At 41.5% G+C, this 16,352-nt stretch overlaps 1 protein-coding gene across 1 annotated transcript in view; it reads right to left on the bottom strand.

Moving 5' to 3' along the window:
• Positions 1-16,352, bottom strand: part of LOC311026928 (afadin-like) — a 93,571-nt gene that overhangs the window by 27,683 nt on the left and 49,536 nt on the right. Inside the window, 9 exon segments of the mRNA XM_084030649.1 lie at positions 3,493-3,573; positions 6,444-6,550; positions 7,492-7,690; positions 7,937-8,080; positions 8,748-9,013; positions 9,591-9,685; positions 10,125-10,270; positions 12,928-12,948; positions 15,864-16,069. Coding sequence (XP_083886775.1) covers positions 3,493-3,573; positions 6,444-6,550; positions 7,492-7,690; positions 7,937-8,080; positions 8,748-9,013; positions 9,591-9,685; positions 10,125-10,270; positions 12,928-12,948; positions 15,864-16,069 — 1,265 coding nt within the window.

Here is a 16,352-nt window from a genome sequence, read left to right as displayed (position 1 = left end):
CGACTGGTGAGGAAATAGCTTAACCTAACTGAGTATACTGCCCCAAAATGCCCGTGAGTTTGAACCATCTGTGCCTCTTGTGTGTACCTTAGTTTAACTATTAGCAGAACAGTCCTGAAAGCAAACAGTGACAAACCAGAAGGCTGCATGATAAATCCACACTGGTCTGCTGCTATTCACAGTGTGTTTTTGAACAAATAGAGTCAGTGTGTTAAGGAGCCAACAACCAACAGACAGAGAATCACAATATGAAGATGATAGAAAGGAATCTGGTCTTTCGAGAAATCAGTGAACTGAATTATCTGACTTGCATGCACACAAACGTATGCCCTCATTTCAATCAGTCTTTGTATTTAGCTCATTCAAAAATAACACCAAAGGAAGGTTAACGAAAATGTACAACAATAATTCTTCATCTTTAGGGGACACACACACAATCATTAAAGCGTAGTTACCTGGTCTCTCCTGCCCACCACAGAAAACCACATGTTCCAGTCCAGACTACTCCACACTGGGACGTCCTGAGCGCGAGACAAACTCACACACAAATGAGCTCACACACCTCCTTTTATCCCGGAGAGCGCTGCGACCTGCTAACGTGCACCGACACGTCCAAAAACTCTCAATTACACCGGCTGGGAATAATCCATTCAGCCGAACACTTAAAATCACTATTTATGGCTTGGAATGTGGGCTAAAAAAAGAACCCTGATTTCCTACGTGTGTGGCAAAAAGCAGTAGTAGAAGTTTAGTGCAGGTCATTTTCTATAAAAAAAGGATTTAAAAACAGGTCATGTCAATTTAAAAAGCTGTATAAATTCCAGTATATGTTGTTAAACCACAAAATGTGCAGAAAAATTCCTCCACGAGTTCCTAATTGCAGCGTGTTTGTCAAGAAATATTAAATCCAGGTGGTGATCCAGAGGCAGTGTCGGCTGGGACTCCGACTGGTCGGAGTGAGGTGGAGCTCTGCTGCAGCTCCAGCAGGCAAATACCACACACACACACACAGACAGACTGACACACACACACACACACACACACAGAGACACACACAGGCGCAGTTATATAACAGGACGTAGATCAGCCCAGTTTACCGAGAATTCAAGCAGCTGTTTGATAAAATTCTTTCTACCTGCCTTTCCCATCCCACAGAATTCTCTTCCTTCTATGTCCACAGCTTTGAAAATAAACAGAGCAAGGTTTCCTCAGTACATCACACACACACACACACACACACACACACACACACACACACACACACACACACACACACACACACACACACACACACACACACACACACACACACACACACACACACACACACACACACACACACACACGCTCTCTCTCTCTCTCGCCTTTAGCAGGAAACTCATTCTACTCCACAGAAAGAGAGTCTCCTTATGTTTTCTCACAGAGACCAAATACTATCGGACCGACCGACTCACGCACTTTTATCAATTGCATCGTTAAAACAAAGGCACAAAAAGCAAAGAAACAGGACGTAACACAAGGAAACTATGCATCAGCCTCAACTATGCCGGCTGGCAACAAATCCTAACACCCCAGATCTATTTGTCCACTGATCAAGAGCCGGAGGACGCAGAGGTTTTACATCACAGACCTCTACGTGATAAAATCAGATTTCTACACACTTTTCCAAAGTAAAATTGAAGAAATTTCAAGCATTTTCAAAGTGCCTTACCAAGCTTTTCCAGCAACTCACAGCTGTGGTAAGTTATGTATTAATATACATTACAAAAAGTATCCCTATTATTTCACTTCATCACATCAAACTGATGTTATTGAACAAAAATATGTTTTGTGCCAGCGTTCTACAGAAGGGCAATGGAAAAGTTTTAAAATGTGTCGCCTGTCTAAAAGAAGTCGACTTGATATCCTATGTAACCTGTCAATATAAAACAATCACTAAACAATCATAGACAAATAGTTTCCACTTCAATTAAATCTTGAACATCTGAGAATGTGCAAAATAGGAGAAGGGTAGTCTTTGAGGGAAGGCAGTAAATCAGCACCTTGAGTCTTTTGCGACAAATCAATGAATAGAGTTGTAGGAAAAATGCATTTATGCATTGAACAACATAAAAAAAAGTGCGGAAAAAACCCCAAGATATCTTTTAGTGAGCCCTTAGCACAGAATTACGTAAACCGTCTGGCTTGTTAGTTCAGCGTTTTCCCCCCAAAGGAAATTTGTTAGTCAAAGTGGACTTCCAACTGTGATACATGGCTCTTTGTCATTTTAAATTCAAATCCAAGCAATAGGGACGTAGTGGTGGCTCTGAGGTACATGCAGTACCATGCGCTGTAGTAACTCCACACAGAGTGCTCCCAAAAAAATAAATGTTAAACCATGCATCAAACAGCAGGTGGTCTGCATCGGCGAGTGGAGCTTTAATGAATAGAATCATGTCCTTAACGATGCCGTCAAACTGTTAAATGCTCAGGATGAGTCAGCAGATGACCGTTCTTTCACATAACACTGCAAGGTGATGATGGTGAGCTTTGTTTTAGCCAATGGGTTGGATAGTGACAGCTAGATTTATCCAGATGTTATGCTCTCTCACTTGGTGGAGGACGTATTAACTCACTCTTGTCACTACTGAGAAATTAAAATACAAGAATGTTGGACTGCGGGTAATTAAACTGACATTACAGAGATTGCCCTCTATCATCTGTCAATCTTTGTCCAGCGATATAGATTTTCTCCAGCAGATGCCGCCACTGTGCGCAATTTAGAGACTAATAATCATTATTTGTATTATATTTGTCTCATTAACATGTTTTGAATCATGAATCAAAGTGGACCTTCTTGAGTGTTGTGAATTAAATATGGGTAAATTGTAACGCTTACAGCTAACAGAGAATGTGAGAATTGTGGAATCACATATCACACACACACACCATCTGGCAGGTTAGTCCTTCTGGTGAATCCAGAGCTTTCTTTTAACATTAAAACATTTTGGTGGTTGGTGATTTTGTATAATTTCCCCAGGATGTGTCAATTCATCAAAAAGGTGTGTGAACAAATAAAGAACGCAGAAAGACAGTGACACAACGTTCAGCCCTCCAAACCCACTGCCTTACAACAGCAAACGAAAGTCCAGGATTTATCCAGAACTTTCTTTGCATTGTCACTGTTTAGTCTCTGCACTGTCAGACTCAACAATGAAAGCGGTCTATTTAAAACAGCACACACACAGACACACACAGACAGACACACACACCTCAGCAACCAGGACAAAAACATTATTGACGTTATTTTTAGATTCCTTGTCAAATGTGTGCCAATCTTCACACTTCTGCTTCAGAAAATATTTGGAGGATATATGACTTCTGCCTAAAAAGCAAAGTTTTCTTACCCAATAAAAAAGTTGAAAAGCTCAGACAAAACTTAGATCGGCTGTGGTTTGGATTTAACACACAGTAGGTTCGAAAATTAACAAACTTCCAGGCGGTGCTTCCTACCTTGGCAGCCACGATGCTGAGGCCCATGCCGTTGTGCTTCTTCAGGGTTACCGTGACAACCTCCGGGTCTTTCCTCATTGGCTGAAAAGAGAGCAACAGGAAGGACAAACTGTGAGTGAGGATGAAACCTCTTTCGATGTTTCTGCAACAGTCAACGGGGAGAGTTTTCAGCGAATGTCCACTAGTGTTGCGTTCCCCCCTCTGAAACCAGACTGTGGAGTAAAAAGAGGGAGGGATGAGAAAAGGGAGGGAAGGAATGAAGGAGGGATGAAAAAGGGGGGAAAGGGGAAGACCACAGAGGAACCTGTGGTTGCTGGAATCAAGTCAAGAATGAAAACCACATCATGGCTACCCACACACACACACATACACACACACAGCAGGGCTCATTTGAGGAAGCAGGGCTGGGTGACTGGGTGGGAAGACAGACGGAAACAAAGAAAGAGAGAGAGCTACAGAGGTTTCCCACATCGTGAAAATATATTCTGACAAAGGACACTCCAAAATAAATAAGGCCATGTCAGACTTATACAAGTCTATATGCGTATTCTGCATCATAGTGTGTATTTTTGCCAGTCTGTTATTGTGCATTCTGCAGGAACACCCAAACAAGAGAACAACTACTGCTGCTGCGACACTGAATCTACACCAAGCAGCAAACCAGACTACAATAAAACCAGACTGCACCGGTAGCACAGCTACATCTACCATACCATGACATTCTAGCTTTAACTACGACACCCAGAATATAAACCTTGTATAGCTCTTGATAAAGTTAAAGAAGTATGTAAGTAAAGGTGGGGCAAAATTCACAGTCCTCTTTAGACAGAGATAAGGGAGATAGGAGTTGGAAAAGCTACTTTTTACTACTAAATTCCCCTTTCGCTGCTTCTGGCGCAGAAAGCACAAAAGGGAAAAACATACAAAAGGAGTCTGTTACACAGGGAGCTAACCACTTGATTCATCCAACTCAGACTGTAGAAGGGATGTCTTTACGGCCAGTTTGGACGGGAGGGGCAATTACAGGAATGCACAATGCACATATGGGCATGTCAGTACAGTTTTCAAAAATGTGAACTCATCCTTAAAGTTTCTTTTAAGGCTTTCTACAGACTTATGTAAGGTTTTTATCGTTGAGCAGGTTCAGCTTCATGCCTGCAGCAACAACATCAGCAGCAACTTCCAAACTCTCTGCTGTGTAAAAGTGAGTCTACATAAAGATGTGGACTCTTTTAGACCTTCTTTTTGTGCGTTTTAAATGGTAAAATAAGGCCCCTGTGAGCTGGTTCGCTGGACTCGTTTGTGTAAAGATCGATCCTCTGACATATCGCCACAAGCGACACCCCACCTACCCAAATGAAGCCAATATATAATATTGCTAGTAAGTGGTCCAAGAAGTGAAAAACTTCCCATCTCTCTCTTAAATGGTAGATAACCAAATCAGTACTGGGATGCACTGTTCAGTTAACACAGTGAGAAAGATGGATTGTAGAAGTACACCCAGTCAGTCGTTAAGGGTGTCCCTTAACGACTGACTGGGTGTACTTCTACAATCAATCAATGCAGAAAGGAAATCAATGAAAACAGTAAGTTACCGGTCTACGACTGTTGCTCTGCAACACTTTGCTCCAATCTTTGTTAACTGGCTTTCAGCTCACACGACGCATGCGGTGATCTTAAAGATAATTCTAAAAGAAGATTTTTCTCATCTATGTTTGGACTAGAGAGACTAAACCGCTAATCGGATCAGGACATTTGTTGTTTTTATTACATGTATTTTAATGAAAACAAATCCATTCCTGCACAAACACAACTCATATTCTTAATCTTCTGCACGTCACATTGATCACATCTTAAATACGTAAACCGCAAAGTATCACATCCGTCACCTGAAACACGCCCCGCCCCCTCCAGCCTGCATGGACACCATTAATCAAAGCGTGTGTGAGTTTGTGAGAGACGCCTGCCTAATGTCGAGACTACAGTCATGAAATAGTAGAGCTGGGATAAACAGACCGATTACAGAGGAAGTGGCTCTGTGTGTGTTTGCTGTGCGTCTGTGAAGGTTGTTATGAAAAGTAAATTGCCCCTTTTAAGTCACTCTAATCACTGCCTTCAAATTGGGAGACCACACACACACACACACACACACACACACACACACACACACACTAACACACGCACGCACACACACACACACAAACCTCTGGATCGGAATCAAAGCAACTTCCAGGTTTAAACTTTTCTAAAAATAGTCAAACTATGTCAGTGGTGTTGTCCCATCATCTACAGCTCGGGTTCTGTTCAGGAATTTTACCTTTTTTAGTCTTCACCTGGAAACTGATGCATGTTTTCATTTTGTCATGTCTTGACTACACAAACCCCCTCAATCTCCTTAAACCCAGTAAATCCAGCATAATTTACACTTGAGTAATCCATTGGTATGGAAAGAGCCGGAGAGCTTAGTCAGAAAAGGTCAACTAGAGCAACTGAGGGCAGCTTATATAATGTTGGTGCAAGCCATAAATTTGTGTTTTCCATTTTAGCCAATAGAGGAGGTATTTTGACTTCAAATCAACCATGTCAAATGCCAGTACCATTTGTCTTTAACATACTAATAATAAGGGGCTGTACGGTGGTGGTATTAGGATTAGGAATTAGGATTAGCGGTAGAAAATGGATGGATGGATACTAATAATAAGGCTGTACCAACATTAGACAGTTAGGATACTTAGATCAGTTAAACAGATTGGCGGTGTTCCGTTTCATTCATTGATTAAAAGCATCCATCCCAAAAAACAGCAGAATAAACCACATTTAGATTTGGTCTACATTCATCTCGATCACCCAGGTGAAAATATTTCTTAACAGTTGGAACACAAGCACAGACACACGCACACACAGTGATATGACAGAGAGTGTGTGTGTGAGTGTGTGAGTCGGTTACCTACCATCTCAGAACTGTCAGCAGCAGAGAAGTGGCTGTCACAGTCAGCTCCTTCAAAGTGGACGGTCCAGGTACCAGGTGAACGGGGGTGGGGTACTAGTCTACAGAAGCCTGGTAGAGGAAACACACATTTTACAGTTCAGTTTCACGGAGTCATACAGTACATCTAAATTCTGTTCATAAAAAATGAATCATTACTGTGGTAGGAACACAAAGCAGTTGACAGTTAAGTCAATAAAACAAGTTGTCTTTTCTGTTATAAAGTGGCAGATTGAGGCCAAGTTACACAAACCATGAAATCCTGAATCATTTCAAACCGTTTTGCTTCATTATTCCCAACAGACGTGAAAATAATCCATCCATCCATCATCAACCGCTTATCCTGTATTCAGGGTGACATGTGAAAATACTTTGCACCAATTTTTTTTAATTGGTCCAGTATTGAGGAAGCACACTGTAGATGGCATAGTTCTTCGCCTTCGATCCAAGTCCACTGAAAGAGCTTGTTTTTGCCACAGACAGGTTCAGATTGTTATTATAAGTGTCTGACAACAATATGGAGTGGATCCTACAGAGGATTAAAAATGTTTTCTTCACCTTTGGCTTTCTGCATGCTATTGCGTCATGTGAGTCAGCGGTGGTAACGTGACAGAGTTGGTGAGAGGAGTGCTGGTGTTGTCAGAGTGTGTTTTGTGTTGGAGTACACAAAGCGTAGCTTAGAGTCATCTAAAAGGTTTTCAATGCCATGGCTGAATATTTAGTTGACCGCAAGATTTCAGAAGGAGACTTGATTGGACAGAATAACGCTGGGTACACACTGAACCATTCACCAGTCTCAGAGAAGGACTGTCCTCGTCCCTTTGGCACCCATGTAAACTAATTGGACATGGAGTGGGCTTGGGCTGGTTAAAACATTTTCAAACCGGTTTGATATTAAGCCAAACACCGGACCGGTATACCCACTTTAACCACTAGATGTCTCACTTGCCACAGCAGCCCAGAGGTACCAACTCGTTCTTGTTATTTTTTAACATTGGTCCCAGTGACTTTACCTCTCTGCAGCAGCGGCTCCAGGAAGTCCTGGAGGCCGTTGGGGAGGCTGCGCACCACATCGCAGGAATAGCCGTCCTCAGGAAGGAGGAAGGGAAGCTGGAGGTCCGGATCTTCCTCCAGCTGAACCTCTCTCCCATCACTCCTCGCCAGCTCGTCTGCAGTGTTCTCTGCCACTGCCACTACGTGGTCTATCAGCTCCTGGTCACAAACACACGAACAACCAGGTTTAACAGGCTGCTACATTACATCTCAAGCTCCAGAAAATATCGTATAGAATAACAGCTTTTTAAAAACATCTATGCAAATCAGCTGACTTACGTTACATAAAGCTGACATTATTAACAGAAAACTATGTGTGCATCATGATTGTTCTGATGCACATTTAGAAATGGGTTCATAAGTTCAACATTCTCTATGTTGAGTGTTTCTGTGCCTGCGTCTTACAGGCAGGATGTAAGGCTCATCTGGAGCACAATGGTAGTTGGTCATGAGGGCATGGAGCTGCAGAGAGTTGAGCTTAAAGCAGGTGTTGTGGATGTTCTGCACATCCTGCATGGAGTATTTGTCCATGGTCAGCAGCGTGGTGGCCTGGAGGACGCACAGAAAAGAACATGTCAATGAGCTGCATGTTTTATCTTGTGTACATACAGATTTATGTAACTCAGACAGACTTCGTTCTCCTCAGTGGTTTGAAAAGGCGACGCTGTGCTGTGATGTCAGTCGTTTCCACGCATCATTTGAAGTTGAACAATACGATAATCAGAATCTGACGACAGCAGTTGGGATGTTTTCTTATATTGCCAGGGAGACGCCCATATCACCCCAAACTGATCAAACAACACTCACACAGTCCTGAAGAAGCACATGAGCTGAGATTTTGAATCTTAAACTTTATACCTTTTTACTAACTTAATTTTTAGTGTTTAATGTTATGGAGAAATACAGTGCGGTACCATTAACAACTTTCTGGTGCTTTTTAAGGCAATAATGTAAATTGTATACACTGTACATGTGTGTACATTTGGATGAAATGCAGATGACCTGCATACTACTGTAGGTCTGTATGGCCAATTTCCTCTCTTCACTAACATCTTCATGCTTTATTTTGGTGAATTCTCGGTTCTTACAAGTAAATTATCTTATAATATCCTTCCTCTTTTAGCTTTTCAAAATTGTTTAAAGTGCCCAAAGCTCTTAGTCTCTGCATCCGCTCGTCTTGGCACACACTTGGCTTGCCCCCCCTCTGTCCTCTTACCTGTACAATTCGACTGAGGTGGCAGTCCGCGGCGAGCTCCAGACCCTGTTTCTCTGCCCAGGCCTCAATGTGGCTGAGCTGCTGCCGGAGGATGGCCCCCCAGTAGTGACAGCACAGCCCCGACTCGGTGTCCGTCACCAGCTTGTTGAACAGCCACATGTTGATGAAGTGGAAGAGCTGAGAGAAGAGCTGGATGGTCAGGGCGGCGTTGACTCGACACCGCCGCAGCAACGACATCGCGCCCGTCAGCGTGTGCAGGACATCCTCTAGAAAGAGAAGGAGCAGGACACATCAGACGTAAGCTCAATGGCAGCCAAGCATTCATTTCACATTTCGAGGCTTCGGACGGCTGAGATAAGCTGTGACTCTTTCTTATGTTACTGACATGAGGTTGCTTCACAATAAAAAACATTTGAAACAAAGAGAAATATAGGAAAATAATCTCATCCTCCTCTGAGTATGCAGACGTCTGGGTTATTGTCATTTCTCAATGCAGGATTCTTCACTCAAGTGTCTGTGTATAGCCACTGATTTGGGTCTTTTAGGCCAAAACTAATAAAAAAAAGTTGGTCAGATTAGAAGTTATAAATATTGCACTGCCTGAAAAAAGAAACGGGAGGTGCTGCATGTCTAGAACAGTTTCCCACCATGAGGGTTGGGAAGTCACAAGGCAGCAGCATCAGACTTTTCTCTAATCTTAATTTATATTCTTTGTGACCCCTAAAGACCCTTAAAAAATGTTCACGCACAGATATGACAGACATGTTCAACCTGATGAGGGTTCATGAGTGGACACAGGTGGTCAAAAAACAAAATTGGTTCGGAAACACTGATGGGTATTACCGATCTTGGGTCTCTGGGGATTATGTTCCTCGGGGTCGTCCAGGAAAGCAGGCATGTAGTTGTTCAGATCAGCTTGGAGACAGTGGACCAAGTACCTGCACCCACATGTTACAGCTTGTTAAAGACATCAATACTTCACCATCAAACAACAGAGACGGTCTTCCTCAATCGAATCTCTCGCTGTCAGGTAACAAAATCGATTTATCTTGAAAAATAACCTTTTGCTTTCGGATGAGAAGGGAAGATACCTAAACACTTGTGTGGTTATTGTACGACTGCCTGGGCATACTGTATGGATTTTCCAGATTCACATATGATCATCTACTGTAAATATAAAGGCATGTTCACAGCCTCACCTTTACCAGTAATAGTTGAAAGAAGAACAAGCAACGAGAGCAACGTGCAGGTTTTTGAACACATTCTGGTTGAGGGGCTCATTCATTAACTTTCCTAATATTCCTTGACCTCCACAGAGGACTGACCAAACTCCCTGCCTCCCCACCCCACATCCAATCACACAACACACAGACTGACTTGAAAGCCATCTGGACCAGATGGGCGAGGATGTCCTGGGCGTCCAGCGTGACGCGACTCAGGTCTCGGTCCTGCTTGATGAAGTTGAGCAGCTCTGAGGCGTTGGCCATCCAGAAAGCCAGTGCTCCAGCAATGTTCTTCTGCTTCTGTAACGTACCAATCACAGACACACAAAGGGAAAAAAAACATATTGAGGAATTTGTTAGAGCAGCAGGATGAAGAAGAGACTGGAGAGTTAAAATAGAAGGTGGGAGAGGGGTTTCTGTTTGAGTGGCAGCCAGAAGGAGCAGGTGTTACTTCAGGGATAGGCTCATGCCCCGCCCACCCCTCCCCCTCTAAGCCAACCCTGTGCCGAGTGGAAGAGTGGTCATCATTGTCACTCAAGAGATGACGCTCAATGAAAGTGTTCATTTCTTTGAGAATGTGAGCCCGAAAAGATTTCCCTTTATGAGAGACATCAGTGACCACTCCTTTTACCTCCCAGACACCAACTCCATTGACCAGGTCACCAGACACCGGCCTCCTCCACTAACCAGACGGTTGTGCCAATTTCTTTGACAAAACGAGACAATGTTTGAACTGTAGACTTGACCTATGGAACACATGGATTCGTACTGCGAGCAACGGGATCAACAAGTGTTAACAACCATTCATTTCCAACAGATGAGAATGACGTGGTCAGATTTACTTTTTGTATTCAGTGTGACTAATTGCACAAGGAAAGTGCAAATTGCATTGATTTAACATTTCTGTATTTATTGTTACAAAAAATAGTGAAGCTAAACTAACCAGCCTAGCTTAGCCAGAACGGCTGACAAAAACAATTAGACACGTTGTGTGTTTTGTAAGGCTGTAGCTGTATATCTCTGCATAAATGTCATCATAGCCCCTTGTGAGATAAATGGGCCATCAACCAAGTAGCTTGTAGCAGCAGCCTGTTAAACAAGGAATAATATAAGAGAATAATATGACATTATCTGAAATGGCCAACGCTGAGTGGATGAAATCAGGTTTTTAATAATGCTCCATATGTCAGTCTACAGTCCAAAGCACAGTTGTTCTGGTCCTGAGGTCAAAAGGGAGGACAGAGCTCAGTGTGTGAGGAGCTGATTGGTCAATATCCTCACAGAAAGGGAGGAATGTGCGAAGCTCGCTCCCCTGCTCTCATCTATCCGCGCCTTGAAAAAAACATAACACAAATCGAACAAAATCCCTTCATTCAGAACAGCCAGAGAATGAGAAGGTGGAGCCAAGCGCATCCAGAACAAAACGTGACGACAAAACATTTAGGAAACACTGAAAAACACGGACAGATGGTTGAACATGTTAAATGAACTCTCAAAGAGACAAATGAAGCAGAGGTGGTGGAGGAGGTCGGAGGGACGCGACTCGTCTCTCATCCACACTGTTGAGTAGGAGAAGCAAGACGTGATGCCACACAACATGGATGCCAGAATTAAAGACGGAGCGATGGTGGAAAAAAGGTTGCTTTGGTTTCGCTTGGGTTTTTTTTTTTTTTTTCTCTCTCGTTTTTTGGTTTTAGTACCAGGCAGGTCCAGGAAGCTGAATGGAATTAGTTGGGTGGATGTTGCTGTTGTTGCTTAGTTGTCCAGCTGTGGGAGGACGCATTATTATGGCTTTATTTTACATTTCTGTTAGAGTGGAGAAAAAGAAGCAGCAGCAACAATGAAGGGCTGGTAAAAAAAAAGCAGACAGAGCAGAAAAGGGAGAAAAGTAGAGGTTTACCAGAGAGACAGAGATTCAAGGAAGAGCCAAGAGGTTGATGAGGTTGGGCGACATGATTTTACATTATAAATCATTAATATTGTATCTGGTTTGCCTTCAAGGGAATGTCAGACATGGTGACTGATTACAACCATTTTCTTGTGACCAGAAATCTTAGCGTAGGTCAAAGTGTTCAGCTGAAGAGAAAATATTTATTCTGCCTTCAAGTGCTGCTGCAAATATCCAAAATAAAAGCAAACATGCGCCATGAATTGGCTGCACTTAATATAATAATACACAAAGACAGCAGAAATATCATCAGCAACAATGGTGATGTAGAAAATATATTTTCTATGTGCCTCTCAAATATTTTTGTAAAGTCTATGACTGTACATTTAGATTTATTTTTATTTAACAAAACTACACTGCTTCAGAATACAAGAGTTGTCAAATTTGAATTTCCAGCTAGCATTCTGTAATGTATTCTATATGTAAGCCTGCCACTAACATTTATTTTCATTATCAATTAATCCACTTATTATGTATTTTCTGTATCAATTAACTGTTAACTTTATAAAATGCCAGAACTTTTTTTTGTTTACAAAATTGTGCATCTTAATTTCCCAGGCCCCGAGGGAACAACTATAAATTGCTTGGTTTGTTTTGAACTTTCTGCCAATCTAATCAATTAATCGAGCCGTGTGCATTTTTTTTTTTTGTCATTCATTCTAAAATCCAAACTATACAAGGTTCACATTCAAAAAGTATTCTCATTTCTTACAGTTGATTTCCTTTGTGACTGCTGTCTATAAATACAATTCCTTTAAGAAGACATAACCACTTTTAAAGTTTAAGTTTCTTTTAAGGCAGAAAATTGAATCCCAACATCTACCAGCCGTGTTACAGATCTGAAGTAACATTAAAGATATTGAGATGCTTCACTGAACTTGAGATACTTTTTCCATGTCGCACACACCGAGAGAAAAGAGAGAGCGAGAAAGAGAGAATGAAAGAGTGAGTGAGGGAGGTAGACGAGTCTGTAGCAGCCGTATCATGGTGTGCTATTGTGCTATCCTACCTGATCCCCTTCAGGAATCTCCTGGATGGAAGGAAGAGGAAGAGGAAGAGGAGGACACGTTCACAGGACAGAAAGAAAACGCGTCAACAGCTACAGTATGGACACGGCCATGTAACACACACACACACACACACACACACACACACACACACACAATCACACACACACACACACACACACACTTTGACACTGACATGGGCATGGTTTACAACGTGAAGACATCTGGATTCAGTTAAAGAAGACAACTGAAGGAGGTCAGCTGAAAACCACATCTGGTCAAGAAAATATCACAGGGTGAGTGGAATTTATCGAGTTTGGATTAAGGCTATTAGAGAGCTGTCCACTTAAATGGATACTTGGGATGTTTCTTTGAGGTGGGGTAGTATGAGGTTCTTATTCATAGAGACTTTGGTGAATCCACTTTAAAGCATCAAAGTCTAAAACAGTATGGAGAAGAACATCATACATCCTCACCTTAAAAAGGTAACGTATCATTAAAATAACCAACTGATTACCTCAAATCTAACTGTATTCAAGTCCTTCATATTACATTTTTGTGCATTTTACAGGTTTAGACTTGACTTACAGCGATTTCAGTTGTGTATACCAGTTGGAAATTAAAATGTTGTAAATGAGCGTAGTGTGTAAAAAGGAACTTAACGAGTGTGTATAAACATGAGCAGTGCGTCATAAAAAAAAGCAAAAAATAAACTTTATTCAGGGTCAATTTTAAGTCATTAACATTTTAAAATTATACATTTTGAGACAGCTGTGTAATTACCACAAACTGTGACCAGTCACAAAAATAAATTCAGGCTCTGCAGTCCATTACACACTGGGAAGTCTGCAGGATTGTTAAACAGCACAGAACAGGAATGTAATGGGGGGGATTTTGCTTAAAACTTCCAGTTTCTGCGTTAGACTGGGGTAAGATGAGCCATTTTTCATATTTAGGATCACTACATCAAGGCAATCATAGTTTTGTTGCTAACTAATATATCTGCATATATTTCAGGATGTTGTGCATCCTTTCAAACAAACAGAATGAGTGTAAACATAACTGTTTCGATAATATAGCATGTCCAAAAAAAGTGGTCTCGTGGCACAACTTACCCCGTGTATGGGGTAAGTTGAGCATAGGAGCGGGGTAAGTTGAGCCGTATCCCTACTCCCCCCCACCCTCCTCCCCACCTCCACCCCACCCCTCCCTCACCTTCTCCATCCCTAAATAACAGTCACTTCTTCACATTCATGTGTATTTTTATTTATTATACATAATTCAACAGGCACAATAACTTTTTTTGCATATTACTGCTAAACAGCTGTTTTGTAACAAAAACATTTTAACATGAGAATGCCTTAAAGTGCGCTTAGGAAGAGAACAAGTGAGAATGCCTTAAAGTGCGCTTAGGAAGAGAACAAGTGAGAATGCCTTAAAGTGCGCTTGGGAAGAGAACATTAACAGCTGTGTTTTTGGAAAGAAAACACTAGAACTGAATCCTTGGTCCAGAATCATAGTTTCTTGGTGTCCTTGGTGGCTCAACTTACCCCTGGCCAAATGGCTCAACATACCCCAGAGCTACCATTTTGACTTTATTAGTCCCCACAGCTAAAATGGTGCACTGTTATGCTAGGTTTATGACCTCATGTTGTAGCTCATAGATACCAGGATGTATAAAACAAATTTAAAATTATCTATTTTGGTCTAAACACAATTCTCATGAAACTTATGATAGACTCAATTCACTTTCAAGAGTGAAAAATGTGTTTCTGGGAATAAATGTCTAACCACTTTACCCATGTGGTTCTTACCTTCACAGACTCCATGAAATGATGCCTCCCTCCTAAATATTTGGTCACATGATCAAAGTTTTTTACCGTTTCCTAGCAACAAGGGGTGGCTCAACTTACCCTTTGGCTCAACTTACCCCAGTCTCCCCCTAACCTCTTTGCAGAAACAAGCTATGGCGTTATGGGAATTGGGTGTCAATATAAATCAGAAGATAATATTGACCTCATTCTCTGTGATGAAACAAAGGTAAAACACTTCATCTGCCCCTCATGCAGAAAAGGCTGATCACAATCAATCCACTATGAAAGATCTAGTTCTCCAAGTTGTCAACATCCCAGAGATGCTCCAAAAATACCCAGATTTTAAGCCCATTACAAGCCTATCTGAAGCAGAAAAATTTGAACATTCCTCAGAAGCTAAAAGTATTTCCCCTGAAACTCTATAAAACTGAAATCCTGCTACATAGAGACTGAAATAGATTAAGTCCGACTGTCCATTCTGTGTGTGCTTTCTTTCATGACTTCACTGCATGACAACGGCAATGAATAGCTGACCAATACCACTAATAAAAATAATAAATGTCTTAAATGTATGGACTGTGTTTTTTCCAATAATCCTCCAAACTACAAACACCCTGTGTTTGTTTACTTTGCATAACATATGTTAAAGCAGCCTTTAAGTTGATATTTTTATCTAAAAGGTGTATGCAATTTGTTGCCTTAAACTAAAAACATCATATTAGCAACAGGATTTACAGCTCTAATGATCAGAGACTGCAGTGAGGTTTAGCATATGCTATGTAGCGTCACTGCAGCCTTCACACAGCATTTAACACTGAAGACGAAAGCACAGACTGGTGCAACAGACGTAACTGTGGAGAGAAAGCTGGAAGAAACACACATACAGACACTTACGCACAGCTTACACAACTACAAGTGGAGTAGTTTGTAAGAAAACGGTAAGATAGAGAGAATTTAGTATGAAACAATTCGAAAATTCCAACAAAAAAGCGAGTGTGAAATAAATAAGGGACAGCATTTGTGTGATAGCAGTACACACTGAGATAATGCACAAAATAATGAGATTATGTTCAAATATCACAGCAGCAAACACACAAAAAGTTTCTTAAAAAAGTGTTACTGACCTGGATGACTCCCTCCATCATGCTCACCATCTTGTTGACGATGGCAATAACCTTGTGCGTCCTCTCAGAGGGCGACATGTCGGGCCGGTAAGAAGGTGACAGGACGTAGCGACAGGCCATGTACAGGACGTAAGTGGGTGACAGTTTGAAGTGGACCGTGGAGCTGTTAGTGTAGTTAATGATGGCTGACAGGAAGGTGTCTTCAGCTGAATGGAGAAACACACACACACACACACACACACACAATAATCATTTGTGTCAAAACGATGTCTTTTCATTCGTCTATCTTTGAAATGGCTTTCTTTCTCTGCGATGCTAAAACATTTTATCTTTACCTGGATTCTGTTGAATTAAATAAGCAGTTGTTTGTTTTCTAAATGTAAAGCACCTTGAGCTCAATGTCTTGTATAAAAGGTGCTATACCAATAAAGTTACAATGATTATTGCTATAACAGGGAGCAATGTAAATACAATCTCTTCAGTTGATGC

This window comes from Eutrigla gurnardus (genome assembly GCF_963514095.1).
Source record: "Eutrigla gurnardus genome assembly, chromosome: 16".
Taxonomy (NCBI): Eukaryota; Metazoa; Chordata; class Actinopteri; order Perciformes; family Triglidae; genus Eutrigla; species Eutrigla gurnardus.
This window is presented reverse-complemented; position numbering and strand designations above follow the sequence as displayed.